Source organism: Thermobia domestica, chromosome 1 (assembly GCF_964235325.1).
Source record: "Thermobia domestica chromosome 1, izTheDome1.hap1.1, whole genome shotgun sequence".
Taxonomy (NCBI): domain Eukaryota; kingdom Metazoa; phylum Arthropoda; class Insecta; order Zygentoma; family Lepismatidae; genus Thermobia; species Thermobia domestica.
Window position 1 is genome coordinate 295,839,209 of NC_137454.1, and position 17,215 is coordinate 295,856,423.

Genomic DNA, 17,215 nt, shown 5'->3' on the forward strand with positions numbered 1-17,215 from the left:
AAGGGCAGTCTCTATCAAAATGATCCCAATGGTCCAAGAGTGGAGCCCATCTTGCAGATCTCAAGTTAGAGAAAAGTGGTTTTATTCTGCTTGTCGATTGCAACTTTTAAATTTAGTGGGTTCATGGAAGGTGTGTCCAACACCGAATACATTTTAGACTGTTCTTCACGCTTACATACGTATTAGACAAATTGATAATTTTGCCAACACTTTTTATGTACACGTATTTTTTTATTTATTTAAAAATCTATCGAAAAAAATATAGTTTGATTTAATAGTTGATCTTTTAGAAAGTGAAAATTGAACCATTGTTGTGTCAGTGTAGTGTTTTCGTTTCTTTTGTAGCGAAGGAATCTGGTGTCCTCGAGAATCTGAAGTTGAAAATTTTGCTGTTGATTTTGATAAAATTTTAAGAAATCTTGACGAGCTAAATTTGATAGCAGGAGAAGGAGAACCACAAATTTGCTACACTGGTGAAGGTGCTACATTTAAAGTAAGTGTTCCTTTTCTGTTATTGTATTCCCTTCTTACTTATAAAAATATATTCATATATTTCAATGTACTCAATATTCACCTTTTTTTACATACGCTATCGAAAGCCTTATTTTTAGTAATCATATTAATTTGCTTAGTATTGAGTAAAAAACATTTCATACTCATTTGAAATTCTTTATTTATGATGGGATGTCTGACAGTTTCTTCCTTCACCATGATGTGGATGTGCTATAGCTCTGAAATTTTATGTAGTTATGGTGGCAGTATCTCAAAAACGGTCTCAGTTCATATTGTTACCTATCGTTAGAGCCACGGGAGTAGGCAATTGTATCATGTTGGACAAAATAGAGAATCGAGCTGTGATTTGTTTCCTTCATCTTTAAGGGACATCTTAACCAACAATCCGCGAAGAGATGTTGGTTGTGTATGAGGGATGACCACCATATTATATTGTAACACGCCTGTCTACAAATTAAACTGTCTAAGAGTATTGCCACAAGAGCAAATCCCGGAAGTTATCAATAATCTAACTAACTAACCAACTAACTCTATGGCCTATGGAACCCATAGGTTCAATGCCGCGTTCACAAAAGCTCTCAATTGACTTCTGACCTTAGCCAACTGGATCCAGTTTCTAATTTGTGCTACTGTTTCTGCCAGATCTATCTTAATATTATCTTTCCATCTGCGCCTAGATCTTCCTAATGAATATTTTCCGATTGGATTTCCAGTAAAAACTTGGAAAGTTTCCTGTCTTTTTCCATTCCTGCCATATGACCGGTGCCGAGCATTTTCTCACGATGCTCATTATCGAGCAATTTCGCACGGTCCTGTTTATCGGATTAATCATTCTTAAGTGTCGTGCATTTTAACACGGTCCACTGTCAATGACGTGATTCAGCCTGAAACTGCTTTTACTATAGAGGAGGGAGGACACAGCAATATGAACTAAGTAAGAACAGAAAAGAATAAACACAAATAAGAACAATTACAATTAATAATAGAGGAGAGTTTAAAAAAGGTTTCACTTTCACAAAAAGAATAATGAAGAAAATAACCTCAAATTAAAATAACTAAGAACAAACAATGAGCAAACGAAAGTTATAGTAAAGAAGAAGAGAAAAATAACAACATAATCAAAGGGAAATTGAAATAGATAAGTGAAAAATTATAAAACTATTGCAAACTGAAATAGATAAAAACAAAGAAGAATAAGAAATGAAAATAAATAGGAACAGAAAAAGAGTAATCAAAATAATTAGAAACAGAAGATATTTGGTCTAGGAATTAATTCGTGCGGTTGGTACGCACACATTGAAGCTGTAGTAGAAACACAAAATACATAAATACCTTAAGAAAAATATTGTCCATCGCTAGCCACCACTTTCGCCCATCTGTCAGGCAATGTACGGATTCCGTGGCGAAAGAAGTCCTCATCCTTGGAAGCGATCCAGTCAGAGACCCATGTTTCGATATCTTCTGAAGAAGTAAACCGCTGTCCAATCAAATCGTTGTTCATGCAATCGAACAAGTAGTAGTCCGAAGGAGCAACGTCTGGTGAATACGGCGGGTGGGGTAAAACTTCCCATCCGACATTTTCTAAATAGGTTTTGACCGGTTTTGCGACATGTGGGCGAGCGTTATCATGTTGAACAATAAGTTTATCATGTCTGTTCTCCCATTCTGGTCGTGTTCTGGCCAGAGCTTGCTTCAAACGCATTAATTGTCGTCGATAACGTTCTCCATTCATAGTTTCACCCGGTTGCAGCAGCTCATAGTACACCACACCTTTCATATCCCACCATATGCACAGCATAACCTTTGCACAGTGAATATCTCGTTTTGGTTGTGATGGACCTGGTTCACCTGGTTTCACCCAGGCCTTTTTTCGTTTAGGGTTCTCGTAATGGATCCACTTCTCATCACCCGTAATAATTCGATGCAGAAACCCCTTTCTGCTCTGTCGTTGAAGCAGCAATTCGCAAATGGTTTTTCGTCTTTCAACGTCTCTGTCTTTCAATTCATGTGGAACCCAATGTGACATCTTTTGAATCATTCCCATGCCTTTCAAGCGTTTGGAGACTGTTGTTTGATCAACGCCTAATGCTGCTGCAAGTTGTTCCTGCGTTTGACACGAATCCTGCTCGAGCAATGCTGTCAATTCTTCGTCTTGAAATTTTTTTGGCTGTCCAGCTCGCTCTTGGTCTGCCAAGCCGAAATCACCACTTCTAAACCCTGCAAACCACTTCTGACACGTTCGCTCAGCTAGAGCATGGTCACCATACACTTCCACCAAAATACGATGACTTTCAGTCGCACTTTTCTGCATGTTAAAGTAATGCAGCAGGACACCCCGCAAAAACACTTTATCAGGCACAAATTGCGCCATGTTCACTTAACTACAAACTGGTGTTGTTGACGCTTTAATCCACTGCCCTATACTACGAACGATACGCGATGACAGGGGTTTGCAACACATGTGTAAATACACGGAACTGTGGGACGCTCCGTTCGTTGCGCCATCTCTTGTCCACCCGCACGAATTAATTCCTAGACCAAATAGAATAATCAGAAATTAAAATAAATAAAGAATAAAATAAGCGGCACATCAGGGAATTCAGTCAGGAAGATTAAAAATCGAAGAAAAACATATGCCCACTCCAGAACATAGAAAAACGTTGTAATTTTTGAAGCATACACCATTAGCTCCATACTCCAAGGCAGTTCTAAGAAGAACCTTGCCTGCTTATTATTTTCTGAGCGAATAGCACGTCCTTAAGGTGGAACCTTCATACTCCTGTACATAGTCAATCCATTTTGTATAATTCATAGCTAATTCAAGGTTTTGGAGATAACTCACGCTTCTCAAGCATTTTTCAAGTCCCCGCCATTTCCTAACTTCTCCAGAACTAACTACAATCGCCCGTGAAGACGGATGTAAGTTGACTTTCTACACTTCTCCGGATTACAATCTAAGCCCTGTCTCGTAAAGGGATGAAAACTACACGTAGCATCTGCTTTTAGTACACTCACAAGCTTCAAGATATTTGGTGTACTCTTAGATATGCTGTGGTTTAACTATTGTGCTAACCCTCCACTGGGTGTTCGTTCTGTCGTTCTGTGACTACCACCAGTCACCAGAGGGAGAAACAGTTTAAATCTAATTAAACAATAGGATGCGAAAGATTCTTTTGATGACGATCAATAATTTGTAGTTCAATATGGGTTTTCGAGTTACTTGTAATATTTTATTGCTATTTTTTTTAAGATAAAGTATTCAAAACACTTGACGTGATTTAAATTTTTACTAAAAGTGTTCATTGTAATGACATAATAACCTTTTTTTCTTTCCTTCGCAGTCACCAGATCCTGTTCCTTTAACTTTATATGCCAATGGCTTAGTTCTTTATTGTGGTCCATTTCGACCCTATTCTGAACCAGGTACACAGTATTTCATTCAAGATATCATGGATGGTTTCTTTCCGTCCGAACTTCAGTATGCATACCCAGAAGGTGTTCCTTTCAAGGTATGATATAGCTTATTGATTTTTAATTTGTAGAATTTTTAATGTAATACAAAGAAGGTGTTTTCTAAGTACATAACAGGTTTCCCATAGACCTATAAAAGGCAAACTTTTTTTTTTTAAAGTACTCGTATTTTTTTGAAACACTCAGTGGGTATATATAACACTGCTGTAAATTAGGCACGAGGAATGAAGAAGAACTATGAAAACAGAAAACTACTATTAATTGAGTGGATGAGTTAAGGAAGGAAAAGATTCCACTAACCTTAGTTTTGAGGGGAGAAAAAACGATTTGCTGCGAAACTTTTAGGTTGATGCGAATGAAATGTCCGTTTTGATAGCTGGTGGGAAAGTTACTTCAACAACACAACACAGGAAAATGGATTATATTCAAGCGTCTAGTCACAAACTCAGTATAGGCTGGGGTACCCAGACAGTCAGGAGACGGTGCATTGTTGAAGGGAGTTGTCTAAAACAGTACCATGGGGAACATACTATTGCAAGTGATTTTTCTTTATGAATTCAAACTGGGATATTCTCCACAGCAAGCCAAAAATTAAAAGAATAAATAAACATGAACATTACATTTGAGCTAGAAATGGTGAATGAAAATATCATTTGCTGTTGATTTGTCAAATTTCGTTCGTGACACATCATTGAAAAGTGAGCCCCATGAGGCGGACCAACATCATGCTTGGATTATCTTCTCAGCAATGCCATGGAAGAAACTACTCGGACAGTTTTTCGTGCCATTACAGACGAGCTAGGCATGTACTATATACCACTTTCGTTCGGCGATTGTGTGCATCGGTTAAGTTGAAAATGTTGGACTCATGAATGCCACATGAGTTGACACCGACCAATAAGAATCGGCGCTGGAGGTATTTCTCTCAGTGAAGGAATAACATGGAAGATTTCCTGCATCCGATTGTCACTTCTAATGAAATATGAATCTCTTATGACAATTGTAAATAGTCAGGACAATGGTTGGGTTGTGATCAACGTTTAGAACAGTGTCCCAAATCATCCCTCTACCGATAAGGTATTGCTACTATTATGATGGGTTTAATCCGGTGTTTTCTCACCGAGGTAAAACATCGCTGCGGATCGTTTAGTCCTGAATTCCCTGAAAGACACCTCAAAAGTTGGCCGCAAGCATCCACCAATGGTCAACACGTGATGTTCTCGTGTTGTACAACAATTCATGTACACATGTCGTTTAAAAGATGGTGCAGACTCTCCATGAGTCGCATTATGAATCTCTTTCTCACCCACCATATTCGGTTGACGTCTCTCCCTTCGACTGCCACCTCTTCCGGCATCTCAGTCACTTTTTGGGAGGGTAGACTTTCTCTGATGATGAGGGCGATGAAGACTTACTCGCATCTCATTTATTTCGGTACAGAATCCAGTCGTTAGATGAGCAATGACAAAAGTGTGTGCTTGCAGACGGCAATTATTTTGATTAACCAAGTATTGTCATTTTTTCTTTCTTTTCCTTTTGCCTCTAGAAATGACGCACCTGGGGTGGGCATTTCAGTTTCACCAATAGTCAAAATCAAACTCAAACTCAAATGCTTGTAATTACAAACTTATTCTTTAAGCTACACATAAGACTTTCCAGCATGTTTTTAAATATTTATTTTAGTTATTGAGTGCTGCTATTTGTAGCAAAAGTTGATGAAATGTTTTAATTTATAAAATTACTGTAAAAAATTAAAAGAAAACATTACTCCTACTCTAATCTCTTAGTAATATTTGCGTACAAGAAAAAACTTTACACTATCAAATCAATAATTGCCTTTTTTGTTAATAGTTTAACATTGAAGAACAACGTAAAATAATCTACTTTAAGCATAAAAAATTTACCATGTTTGTCACACAATATAGATGTACAGTATATTAATCTTATTTCTGATTTCGTCATGATGCATTGTTTGCCCAAAACCAAAATTTGCTAGTTTTGCAACCATCATGTACAAGTGCAAGCTTTTGCTTCTTATGGATTTTTTTTTTTCGATTTTGTCAAGTTTCGGTTATTTTTTCGTCATTTTTGGTATGTTTCGGATTTTTATTTATTTATTTTTTTTTATTTTTCGTCATTTTTGAATTTGGCAATATACTTGATATTTTGCATCGAGGTAAACACATTTTCTCGTAAGATGGCAGTTTACAAACAAAAGAAAAGAGGACAGAGGATCTGTCTTTGTTCTTAAGAGAATGGTAGTATACTGCAATCATATGTAAGGTAAGTGTAAAAACTTGAAGTTTTCATTAAATATTTCCAAATTTAATTTGAGTGTGTTTAATATTTTAAAAACATTTCGGACATTTAAATTAGTTACTTCTCCGACGATCTGTATCTTTGCAGAAAAAGGCAGCATGTCTTGGAAGTCTCCCCTTCTCTCGAATGTGTTCCTGATTTCACTGTTCCTATTTTTCATATATAATTTGTTAATTCTAAACAATAATTACATGATTTATATGGAGACCTTTGTACTAATGCGCAGAATATGGAAACACACCGTACTAGATACTAAGCCGAGATGCGGGAAATAAGTAAATTTGACACTGAATAATTTTCTGTATACTTGTCTTAATCTTTAAATTGTTTAAATTTATATTTTATCTGGTTATTTTCACTTAAAATCAAGCTTACATATTTCAATTGAAGAAGCTGATATCTCTATCGCGGACCGATGCTCATCATTTGGTGTGTGTCGTATTCTTTTGAAGTTACAATTACAAATTTAATCTTTTTTCACAATTTTTAGGTCATTTTTTCATGTTTTTAAGGGTATTTTATAGGTAATATATCAATATTGTTTAGGTTATGAACTTCCGCCCCTTACTTGTAAGAACCAATAAACTTTCTCTTCGTTTAAGGTTAACTGCTCATACGTGTAAGTTGAAAGAAATTAGAAAAACTTAAACTAAAGTTAACGAAGTATTCCAAGAATATTTTCTTTATTCACATCAGTCAAAACAGTTCATAAACGCAATAGAAATATGGGGATGCTTTATTCCTTCGTATGGTGGATGCATCCTTACTTTCAAAATAAAATGCTTGTTGGTTTCATGTTAACATGAGTATAAATTTCGTTTGATTTAAGTATAGTGTCCGTTTTAGCAACGAGGCTACATGAGACGTGGACCTGCAGCTTAACGTGAAGTCCGAATCACATGAGCTCCCGCCGGGAATCTAACCTGATTCTCCCACGCCAAAGGTGTGTACGCTAACCGCTTAGCCACGAGGGAGCTCAGTGTAAATTTGGTGTTAAATTGTCTTCTATGCTATTTTTTCACCACACAACATATATAAGAATGCAGCTTAAAAGGTGTCTTTACATTTGGGAAGAGTACGACATAGCGAGGCGACATGAGTACCATAGTACCCCCATAGTGTGTGTATCACAATTTCTTCATTCTGGAGAGTGTTATTTTAGAACTCGAAGTTTGCTTTACGTTTGCATGGTCTCGGGCTGTGCGTCAGTATTTATATTTTAATCAACACTGATTGGTCATATATGGAAAACGAAGTTCATGATTGATCTTGAGGTTAAGATCTGTGATAAGTTGATCCGTGTACTAGCCAATGACATTAGTGGTACCAAAATAAGGATTAAACCAATTGATAGCAATTTTGCTAGTATAATATACACGCCCAAAGCAGTGAGGGAATCCCCGTCTAACAATATTATCTTAATAGTACTTCAACATATCGACACAAATCTCTAGTACTATTGTGTATTTAGCGCCGAAATCGATACCTATAACATGCAGCAACTACGCCACGTAATTTTTGTGCCGTCTTTACGTTGTGACATTAACAAAACTATATATTTATGTATATTATTGCTGTGTTGGACGTAAAGTCTTTCTGCATAAACTTAATTCAAGTATATTAGATTGCGTTAATAAGCGAAGCAAAGGAACGCATCAGTGTACTTAATAGGCAGGAGACCTGTATGATGTGAAAGAACTAGAAAGATGTTTACAAAGATGTACATCAGGGATTCTTAAACTTTGGTCCGCAAACCTCTGGGAATCTTTTAGTGAGTAGTAGGGGACTGCAAATCAAACTAATTGTACCAACTTCATTATGAAATATATAACACTCATATTGGCAATATAATTAAAAATTAAGATTGTTTTGGCTTTTTTTATAATGTAAGCACAAAATTTGAGGATAACTACTATTTGTATAGTAAATAGATCGTATACATGAATATTTTCTATAAAATACCTTCTATAAAAGAAACGGTTAGGGGTCCGGCAAAGTCCACATTATATCAAAGGGGAATAATAACGAAGTTTAAGAAATGTTGGTGTAGATTGTTAAACAAATAATTTCGTTTTTTTTCTTCACTGATTATAAAAAATCATTTGAAAATACGTAAGATTGATTACGTTACATTTAATGCTTAAAATTACTATGATTTAAGTAGTGTTGTCACACTATCCTCCAGGTTGAACAAAACATCATTAATTGACAAATAATTGTATATATTTCAGAGTATTACTTAATCTGATATATTCCAGAGTATTACTTAATCTTAAGTTCGTATCGAAAAGTCCTATTGTAGATTATAGTATTTTCTAGTGCTAAGAATTGTGCTGCAAAACCCAAATATTAGTTAATATGCTGTAGAACGTTGAAAAACCATTGCAACGTGTGGTGGTCATTTTTATTGCCACTCCAGTGCATCAGTTATTTTTTTCTTGTATAATTTCTTGATTTGACAGACGTGGTAAACACCTACCATTGGCAGTTCTTCTCATTTTTCCATTTTTTAAAACAGATTTTTCTATTTACCATACCCCGTTATACTTAAGGATACGTATTAAGTGAAACTATGAAATATTAATATCCATTACATCTTACTCTCCTCATTAAGTTTATTACTTCCCACATTCAAGAACTGTTTCACGCTCAAGTCTCAGTGTTTTATTCTAACATTTTACTGATATATCCTGAATTTAATAGTTTAACAGTTTGATTTAAGAGCTAGAAATTAATTTCAGTCGTCATTCAGCATCAAAAAAGTCTTCTGTTCGTATGAGGTAAATTTTTGGGTCGTACTTTTATTGATTATATCTTCTAGCTTTCCTTCAGAATAACACCATTTTACGTATTAATATTTATTTTAATGTATCAGAGAAAATATGCTAATTGTAACTTAAAGTCTAAACTACATGTCGAGTGTTTGAAGTGTTTGTTAAGCATGGTTTCAGTATATTTTGATTTCATATCATAATGATATGAAGTGTGTGAATCGTTATAATTTTCTTTCTGATATTTCCTGCAGGTGCTTGACAAACGCAATATTTTGTTTAATAACCAGCATTTAGTTAGGAAGGCATTTGTGGGTAAAGGACAACGGCTTGGAGTCAAATCTTTATCCTCCCAGACTGAAGATAATGAAAGCAACACAACTCCGTCCAGGATCTACTTTAAACAAGAATGTGAAAAAGATAATCAACCATGTAAGGAAAATTCAGTAAAAACGTTAAACCGAACAATGTCGAATATCTATGAAGATAATTTTACAGTGAAACAAATGGATCCATCGTGCACAGAACAATGTTTAAGAAGTGAAAGTGTAGATGAAAAATTTCACCAAAAAACTTGTAGTGGTTCTTCGGAAGCTGTTGGAAAAACTAAACAAATGATGGTTGAAACGGACATTCCTGGGCGAAAATTGACAGCAGATGAATTTTTAAATAAACTTCCCTCATCTGTTGTTAAAAATGGGAAACTTATAAGTGTGCGTGATGATATTGCCAATATTTTGAAGGTAATAATAGTTATTCATGTTTGTTATTTAGAAACTAAAGATTTTTTTTAAAGTTTAAAGTTCTCTGTAAAATATCATAATTCTTTTCAAATTCTCTTTTGTTGTCAATTATGTCTAGTTTAAAATTCTCATTTAGTACTTCTCGTACCAACTTGCATTCTCCTTTCTAAATGTATTTATTATTTGTTTCATATGTACTACGTATCATTCTATGTTTTTTTTTTATTCCAGCACACTATATAATCTTCGAACTGAACAAGTGTCCATTGTTTAAAAATCACCACAGTCTAATGTTTACTTTTAAACAGAAAGGAATATGGAAAGATGTTCATCCTAGAAACTAATACTTTAGTATTTCACGCAAGGGGAATCATTGTGTAAGAAAATAAATGGTCGCTAAATTATATCAATACTGACAAAGTATCCGTTCTGCGTGCAGGAAGAATAAAGTATAATATAAAACCGGATTTTGAATATTGTAGAAATTGTCCTCCGTTTTCCCCTTCAGATTTGGAATGTTCGAAAATGCAGACTCACTTATTTTTAATGAACAGGTTGTGTACCGAAGAGTACATCTCCAACTTAAGCAGATCCTAATATTAAGCACTTTCTGAATAAAGAAAGAAAAAAATTGAATATTTTAAAAGTCCTTATAGTAGTGGAATTTCCGAAAACTCGGAAACATGTATTCCCTTATTTTTAATTAAGAATTTATTTACCGTATTTCACATCGTCATTTTAAACAAATTCTTACATTCAACACTTTTAAAATAAAGAAAAGAAAGATTTTTCTGGATATAAAAAATTCCCCTGTACGTTTTTTTTTTTTTTTTTTAAATCGTTGAGACTTGTTTCCCTACTTTTAATTAAGAGTTATGTATCAAATTCACCTCCAACTTGAGCAAATCTTTACATTCGGCACTTTCTGAATAAATAAAGAGAAATTTGAATATTGTAGAAACGATTCCCCCTATTATCCGTAGGAGTGAATTTTCGAAAACGCTGAGAAACGTATTTCCTTGTTTTAATGAAAGGTCTATATCCCGAGTTTCATCTATGAAATTCAGAGATAAGTGAGATATTAAGTCCTTGGTAAAAACATTTTACTCGTGCCTTTTAGGTTCCGTAGGATACATATTTCAATGAAATCTTTCTTATGTTCCCTCTAGATGTCGTGACAAAGAATATTCTGTCCAAATTTCAATCCACATAGCACGAAATTCCATTTCAGTTATCCGAGAAATGCAACCATTTCCAGCAAAATTCACTTCGCTAACTCAAATCACAAGGAAAGAATTGTCACTCAATTTGAATTTTAAAGGAGCGAAACTTTAAATTTTCATATAAGATGCGTTAGACGATTCGAGGGATTACGTGTAAAGTGGTGAATTGCTATGAGCAGAATGATGAGAACTACTCTGGAAAGCTTGTGAAACTGAAACTCTGCATGTTAACTATGTTCAAAAATACATTTTCAACGATTCAATTGTTTCCTCAGTTTGGCCGTTTTATGAATACAAAATGGGATATTAAAATATCATAGAAATTAATAAAAAATTGTTTACTTACCAATAAATCCTCCCGTGGGGGAACTGAACACACTCCACACGTATCGGAACCATAAGCTGTTTCCGCCTTCAGTGGAAGGTAACAAGGATAAAAACGGATGAAAGAAAAAAGATTTGGAAAAAGGAATACGTACCACAGAATAGATGAGTATAACGTGAAGGATGCTGAAAATACCACGAGCAGAGCGCAATGCGAAAGAATGAGCTGAGTTGAAGAAAGTGCAATGTCTATGTTACGTCACTATTATCAGATTCAAAATATACATCAAAGGTAGGTAACCAGACTCTATCAATCTTTACTTTAGTTGATCGATTCCACTTATATAAATACTTACTGAAATAAACTGTGTAGCGAATGATTGTTGCGATGTTTGCAAGCGTCTGCACTTCGGAGGTATTCTCCGATATATAGATGTGGATACTCAAAGGAAAGTAATGTCTTTGACGTCCTTTTTAAATTAATTGTTCTACTTCAATTACAATTCACTACTTTACATTTTAAACGTAAGTCGTGTTACTATGTAATTTGTTTTATTAAAAGGTTAAACAAATAAAATTATGACATGAAATTGTGTAATAACTGATCTGGATATCTGTCCTTCGATTGGTAATTATTTTTCAGACATATTTCTCAGTTGTGCGTTTCGTGACGTTCTGGCGCAGCTAGTTGACCTGAAGGTTCATTTTTCACGCATTCCTTATTTTGTATAAACATTTACACTATAGAATTAAAATCACATTATAATACTTTACTAATTCAAAGCCAATAGATTCTTTAAAATGTGTAGACTTATTTCTTAATCCCTGTCTTCTCAGTTGCAAGACAATAACCATCCTATCTATCATATTTTCCTTTGCATTGCTCTTGTCAGGATAACAGTTGATTATCCAATTTGAATTCCGAGACAGAAGAGAAATTTCGTTTATACATAGATTAGAAAAAAACGAAATTTGTTAATAATTCTTTCTGTAAATGTATTTTTCAAAAGTAATTAAGACAAAATGAGAAACAGGATAAGGTTTTATTTTGAGATTAACGAAGCGAGTAGTTCGAGCGTGAGTGTTTGTATTATCGTAAGATTGATTTCAAAAATAGATTTAGTAAATTTCATGACTTTTTTAAAAAATCCTGAAAAGCATTCTGCTGTACCGTGACATCGGAAAAATTAACTTGGTGTCCTCATAAAAATTCATTTTGCAGGCGCCTGAATTTTACTTTATAAACGACTCGTATGACTTTCAGGATGTGGAAAATCTTTAAGCCATGTTTTGATTTTTGGGAAAACTTATTGATGTATCTGAAAAAAAAAAAAAAAAAAAAAAAAAAAAAACTGCGGAACTTAAAATTTGGCTTTGCAAACAATTCTTTAACAGTTTTTATTAAATTTGGTAAATGAGAAAAAATAAATGCGAGGAAACGATTTAGCTAGTCTTGTCTTTGGGAAAGTTAATTTAAGGGTTTGTTGACAAACCTAAAACACAGGTATGAAAATTTTACCTTGAGAATGGTTCTACCAATTTTCAAGGAGTTTTATGGCATTCTTTGGAGCTAGTTTTTCATACTTGGAAGAAACATACTTGTAGAAAGAAATCATTTTGGACATTCCTTAATATTATCGAGAAAGCAGCTCCAATTATTTTCATGATATTTATTTAAAACCTGTTTCACATCAAAAAATCGGTTCAGGTAAGCTTAACTGTGGAAAACTCATGTAGGGGTGAGCATCTATGGAAGTCATTTTAAGATAATCTGAATCTACGTATAAAGCGAATTTAAATTTGGTGTTACCTAATCACTCAATAACTGTTGAACCAATTAAAATTTTATTTGGCATGATCAACTTTAGGCTTCCCAATGATCTTCTGACATTACATTGACAGTTTTCGGCATGGGGATGAAAGGGGAGTGGTGACATCGAAAGCGACCGATGTTGATGCCCATTCATAGTTGCCTCGACTCTTTAACTTTCTGTGATACTGCCTGTGCTCGCTGTCACTCTCTTGGACTTCAATAATACAGTTCTTGCAATTATATAACAGTGCTTAACGTTTATTGTCATATGGTCCCGGTACTGAAAGGAACGTTACTCAAATGAAACATACTATAGCTCCCTAGTGGCTATATGGTTAGCTTACGTGGCTTTGGCGCGGGAGATCCGGGTTCGATTCCTGGTGAGAATTCAAGTAGTTCGATCTTACGTTAAGCTATACGTCCACGTCTCACATAGCCTCGCTACTGAAACACTGAATTCAAATCAAACCAAACCAAATAAAGAAAATATATCTTCCCATTTTAAATCTTAATTTCATTCAAAATCTTCATTTAGAAAAAGAATTACTTGCAAACTTTCAATTATTTTTTTTCCAAGCTTGAAAGAATAATTTATGATAAGTATTGTTTATGAAATACGTAGAATTTCTATACGTTATTCAAATCAGGGCTTTCGGCGTACTATGACCTTTACATTAAAATATATTCTACTTTCTGTTGCGATAGGAATATAAGTTAATATATAAATTGATAAAAATGTGGTATTAACTAATTATACAAAATGGTAATAAGTTACTCTTATTGCATAACAATTTATATCTGAAAATTTGTACACATTCATGTATCAATTTTTTTAGAAAAAAGGAAATCAATTACTGCAGTCTGGGTTTTAATCTTGTTCGTGTGACCTTCATATGTAAATACTTTTTTTAAACATTCAGTATACCAGTTTATATATATAGTAGTGAAATCTCTCTCTGTTGGCCACCATCGCTTCTACTGAAAAGTGGTCAACTTACAGAAAATAAGTGTGATATGTGTATTTTTAAAATAGGATTTCTGATATCACTTGATTAGAAAATTTTCATAAGCAATGGCACAACAGCCACTTTTAAATAATGTATATAGAGTAATCATAACAATATACAGTACTAGAAAAAAATACTACAGTATGTTTAATATATTAACAAAGGAAAGAAACTTTCATCTGAACTGATTAAACAGTGACAAATATTTTCTGTAGATGCCTTTCGAAAAATAGAGAATCAGTTAACAAATTTATTCATGGTGGTTCTTTTTGGCACATATGCACATTCTAATTTTGTAGTTAACTACCTCTTATGAATAAGCTACAAATGTTTCCTTTGGAACAAAAGGTGTTTTGAAAAAATCTTAAGGGAATTTATATCTCAAAACCTCCGCTCCTTTCGGCAAGCCATCAGGTGCCAATAGTTAACAATTTATATGGTTAGGTTTAACCTTGAGAATTTTCCACAATTCCCCATTGATGAAAGAAGGCGATATAGAAAATGATTTTACCAAAACAGACAGTGTAAACAAATAAGTACAACCATTTCTTGAATTTCTGTACGTGCTTTTTGTTATTCACATCTTCCTTCACCACCCCATTTATCAGGGTAATGTTCTGGCCATTGACCTCCAAGAACAAATCGTGGAAATCCATGCTGCTTTGTCTCTAGTCAGAAATATGGATCATCTGCCTCCCATATGGGAATACGAAGGAGAATAACAAAACGGTATTTTGCGTGGCCAAAATATACAGGTAAATTTATCATTATTACCATAACGTAAATATTACTTCAATGATATTACTAAGATAGACAGGTGGCCAACTTACAGAGTAATAAGTAACGAATGTCTTATGGGAAAATGCAGGTTCAAGATAAACCAGGCCAAGATAAGCAGGTGGTCAAGTTTTACTGTATATAGGGTGTTTCCCCATTTCTCTATATTTCATGTTTTAGTTGAGACTTAGTAAGAAATAATGCTTTCTTGCTCTTCTTTCTACTCAATTCACATGTGCTTGATAGAACTTGTACATAGAAATAGTATAAGTGTTATTAATGTGCCAGATGTTTGTGAAGATTTTCCTTTAAAAATTGTAAAATGCGAAACTGCTCTCTAGAGATGCAAAAAAGCCAGCTTTTTTGAATCGATGGTTTTTTGCACATAAAAAGCCGGCTTTTTTGGAAAAAAAAACGAGAATTTGGAAATTTTGGCTTTTTTCATTTTCATAATTTTTCTGTTTAAATAGCTTTCTTATAGTATACTCTAAAGTTAAATAAGATTCCACGACCTAAATGCCATATTTCGCTCTGGAATTCACCATCATGATGGATGGAGCAAATGGTTTATGAATTAAAGTAAACATAAAGTACGTAGTATTTGAGGGCAATTTTAGAAGCTATTTAACTTTATTTTAACTTCTAAATTATCGACATTTTTTCTTCTCTAAATCATTTCTTTATAGTCATCCGTATTTCAGTTCTTAGAGCTTAGTACTCTAGCTTCTATCACATAATTAAACTTATGTTTTTCAATATATCCATCAGAGCGTACGCTTTTCAATATATCTGTCAGAGCGTACTTCCACATTTCCGTTATACTGTAGCTGTGCAATGATTTAACAATAATCTTCCGGACACAACCTTGAATACCATTTGATAGAAATAATCAGTATCGGATTTAGAAAAATATTTGGGAGGAATTTTTCTGAATAATGTTTGGGTTTTCTAAAAATTCCTAACTTTTATTTAAGAGGAGCTTAAGTTTATGAGTACAGGCATAACAAATATTTCGTTTCGTTTGTATATTCAGCTATAATCTTCCAGATGCAACCTTGAAGACCATTTTATGCTGATAATCAGTGGCGGATTTAGAAAAGTATTTTGGGAGGGGCTTTTCTTATTAATGCTTAGTTTTTCTAAAAATTCCTTTTTTTTTTTTTTTTATTTATTTATTTGAGGACAACCTGAAGTTTATGAGTCAAGGCAAAACTAATATTTAGTTTGTTTTGGAAATTCCGTAATTTCGGGGCAGAGGCTTCAATACATCTCTACCGTAACCCTCTTCGCAAATCCATCACTGCTGGTAATTAGTAATAACAAAGATTTAAAAACGATTAGAAAGAAGTCGGCTAGGACTCACAGTACACGCACTATCTCTACATTCACAGATGGAATTAAGAAAAACTTTTGTCAAAATGGTCGAATACGGGGTTGAAACCCGGACTTCACGATAGAAGTGCGAAAGCTAACCACTCACTCATGTTTGTTGTGTAATTGTGCTTAACTTAAATGTATTCTCTCTCTTTCTTTCTCTATGGCCACAAAAGCTCTCCATTGACTTTTGTCCATAATCCAATTCAATCCAGTTTCTACTCTGTATTCCTATTTCTGCTAGACCCATCTTAATATTGCCCTCCCATCTGGGCCTAGGTTTTCCTAATGGACGTTTCCCGATTGGATTTCCAGTTAAAACTTTGAAAGCGTTCCTACTTTCTTCCATTCTTGCTCATGACCTGCCCACCTGAGCCTCTTAGACTTGATGACTCTAACGATGTTTGGTAAACCGTATAAATTATGTAGTTCCTCCTTATGAAGTTTCCGCCATTCCCCATTCCCATTCCTCTTGGGTCCAGATATGCGTCTCAGAATTTTATTCTCAAATAATTTCAGTCTCCGTTCTTCCCTCAGCGTAAGCGACCATGTTCCACAACCATAAAGCATAACAGACATGATTATCATTTTATATATTTTATGCTTTCAATTCCTTGACAGAATTCGCGACAACAAAATATTTTGAACTGAATAATAACAAGAATTTCCTGATTTCAGTCGACATTTAATTTCTTTGTGGGTATGATTTTGGTCCGGTGATACTGTTCCAAAATATTTGAAAGTATTCACTGTGTATTAATTGATATTTTAACGCATTCATAATTTGCCGTATTACGATCCTTGTGAACTTTCTTGTATTTAGATTTCTATGCATTTACTCATGTTCCTGCCAGCGTTTAATGAGACCTCTCCATTTCTT

General features: G+C 34.2%; 1 protein-coding gene across 7 annotated transcripts in view; it reads left to right on the forward strand.

Moving 5' to 3' along the window:
* The window catches only part of LOC145661522 (UBX domain-containing protein 11-like), a 136,708-nt gene that overhangs the window by 96,960 nt on the left and 22,533 nt on the right, over positions 1–17,215 (forward strand). For 5 of the 7 annotated variants that reach the window (XM_081726840.1, XM_081726855.1, XM_081726844.1 and 2 more), the window contains exons 7-9: positions 346–493; positions 3,855–4,022; positions 9,329–9,817. In XM_081726840.1, the coding sequence (XP_081582966.1) occupies positions 346–493; positions 3,855–4,022; positions 9,329–9,817 (805 nt within the window). Of the gene's footprint in view, positions 1–345; positions 494–3,854; positions 4,023–9,328; positions 9,818–10,048; positions 11,657–14,792; positions 14,940–17,215 lie in introns of all 7 variants that reach the window. The other 2 variants (XR_014126898.1, XR_014126897.1) reach the window with 2 other exon arrangements.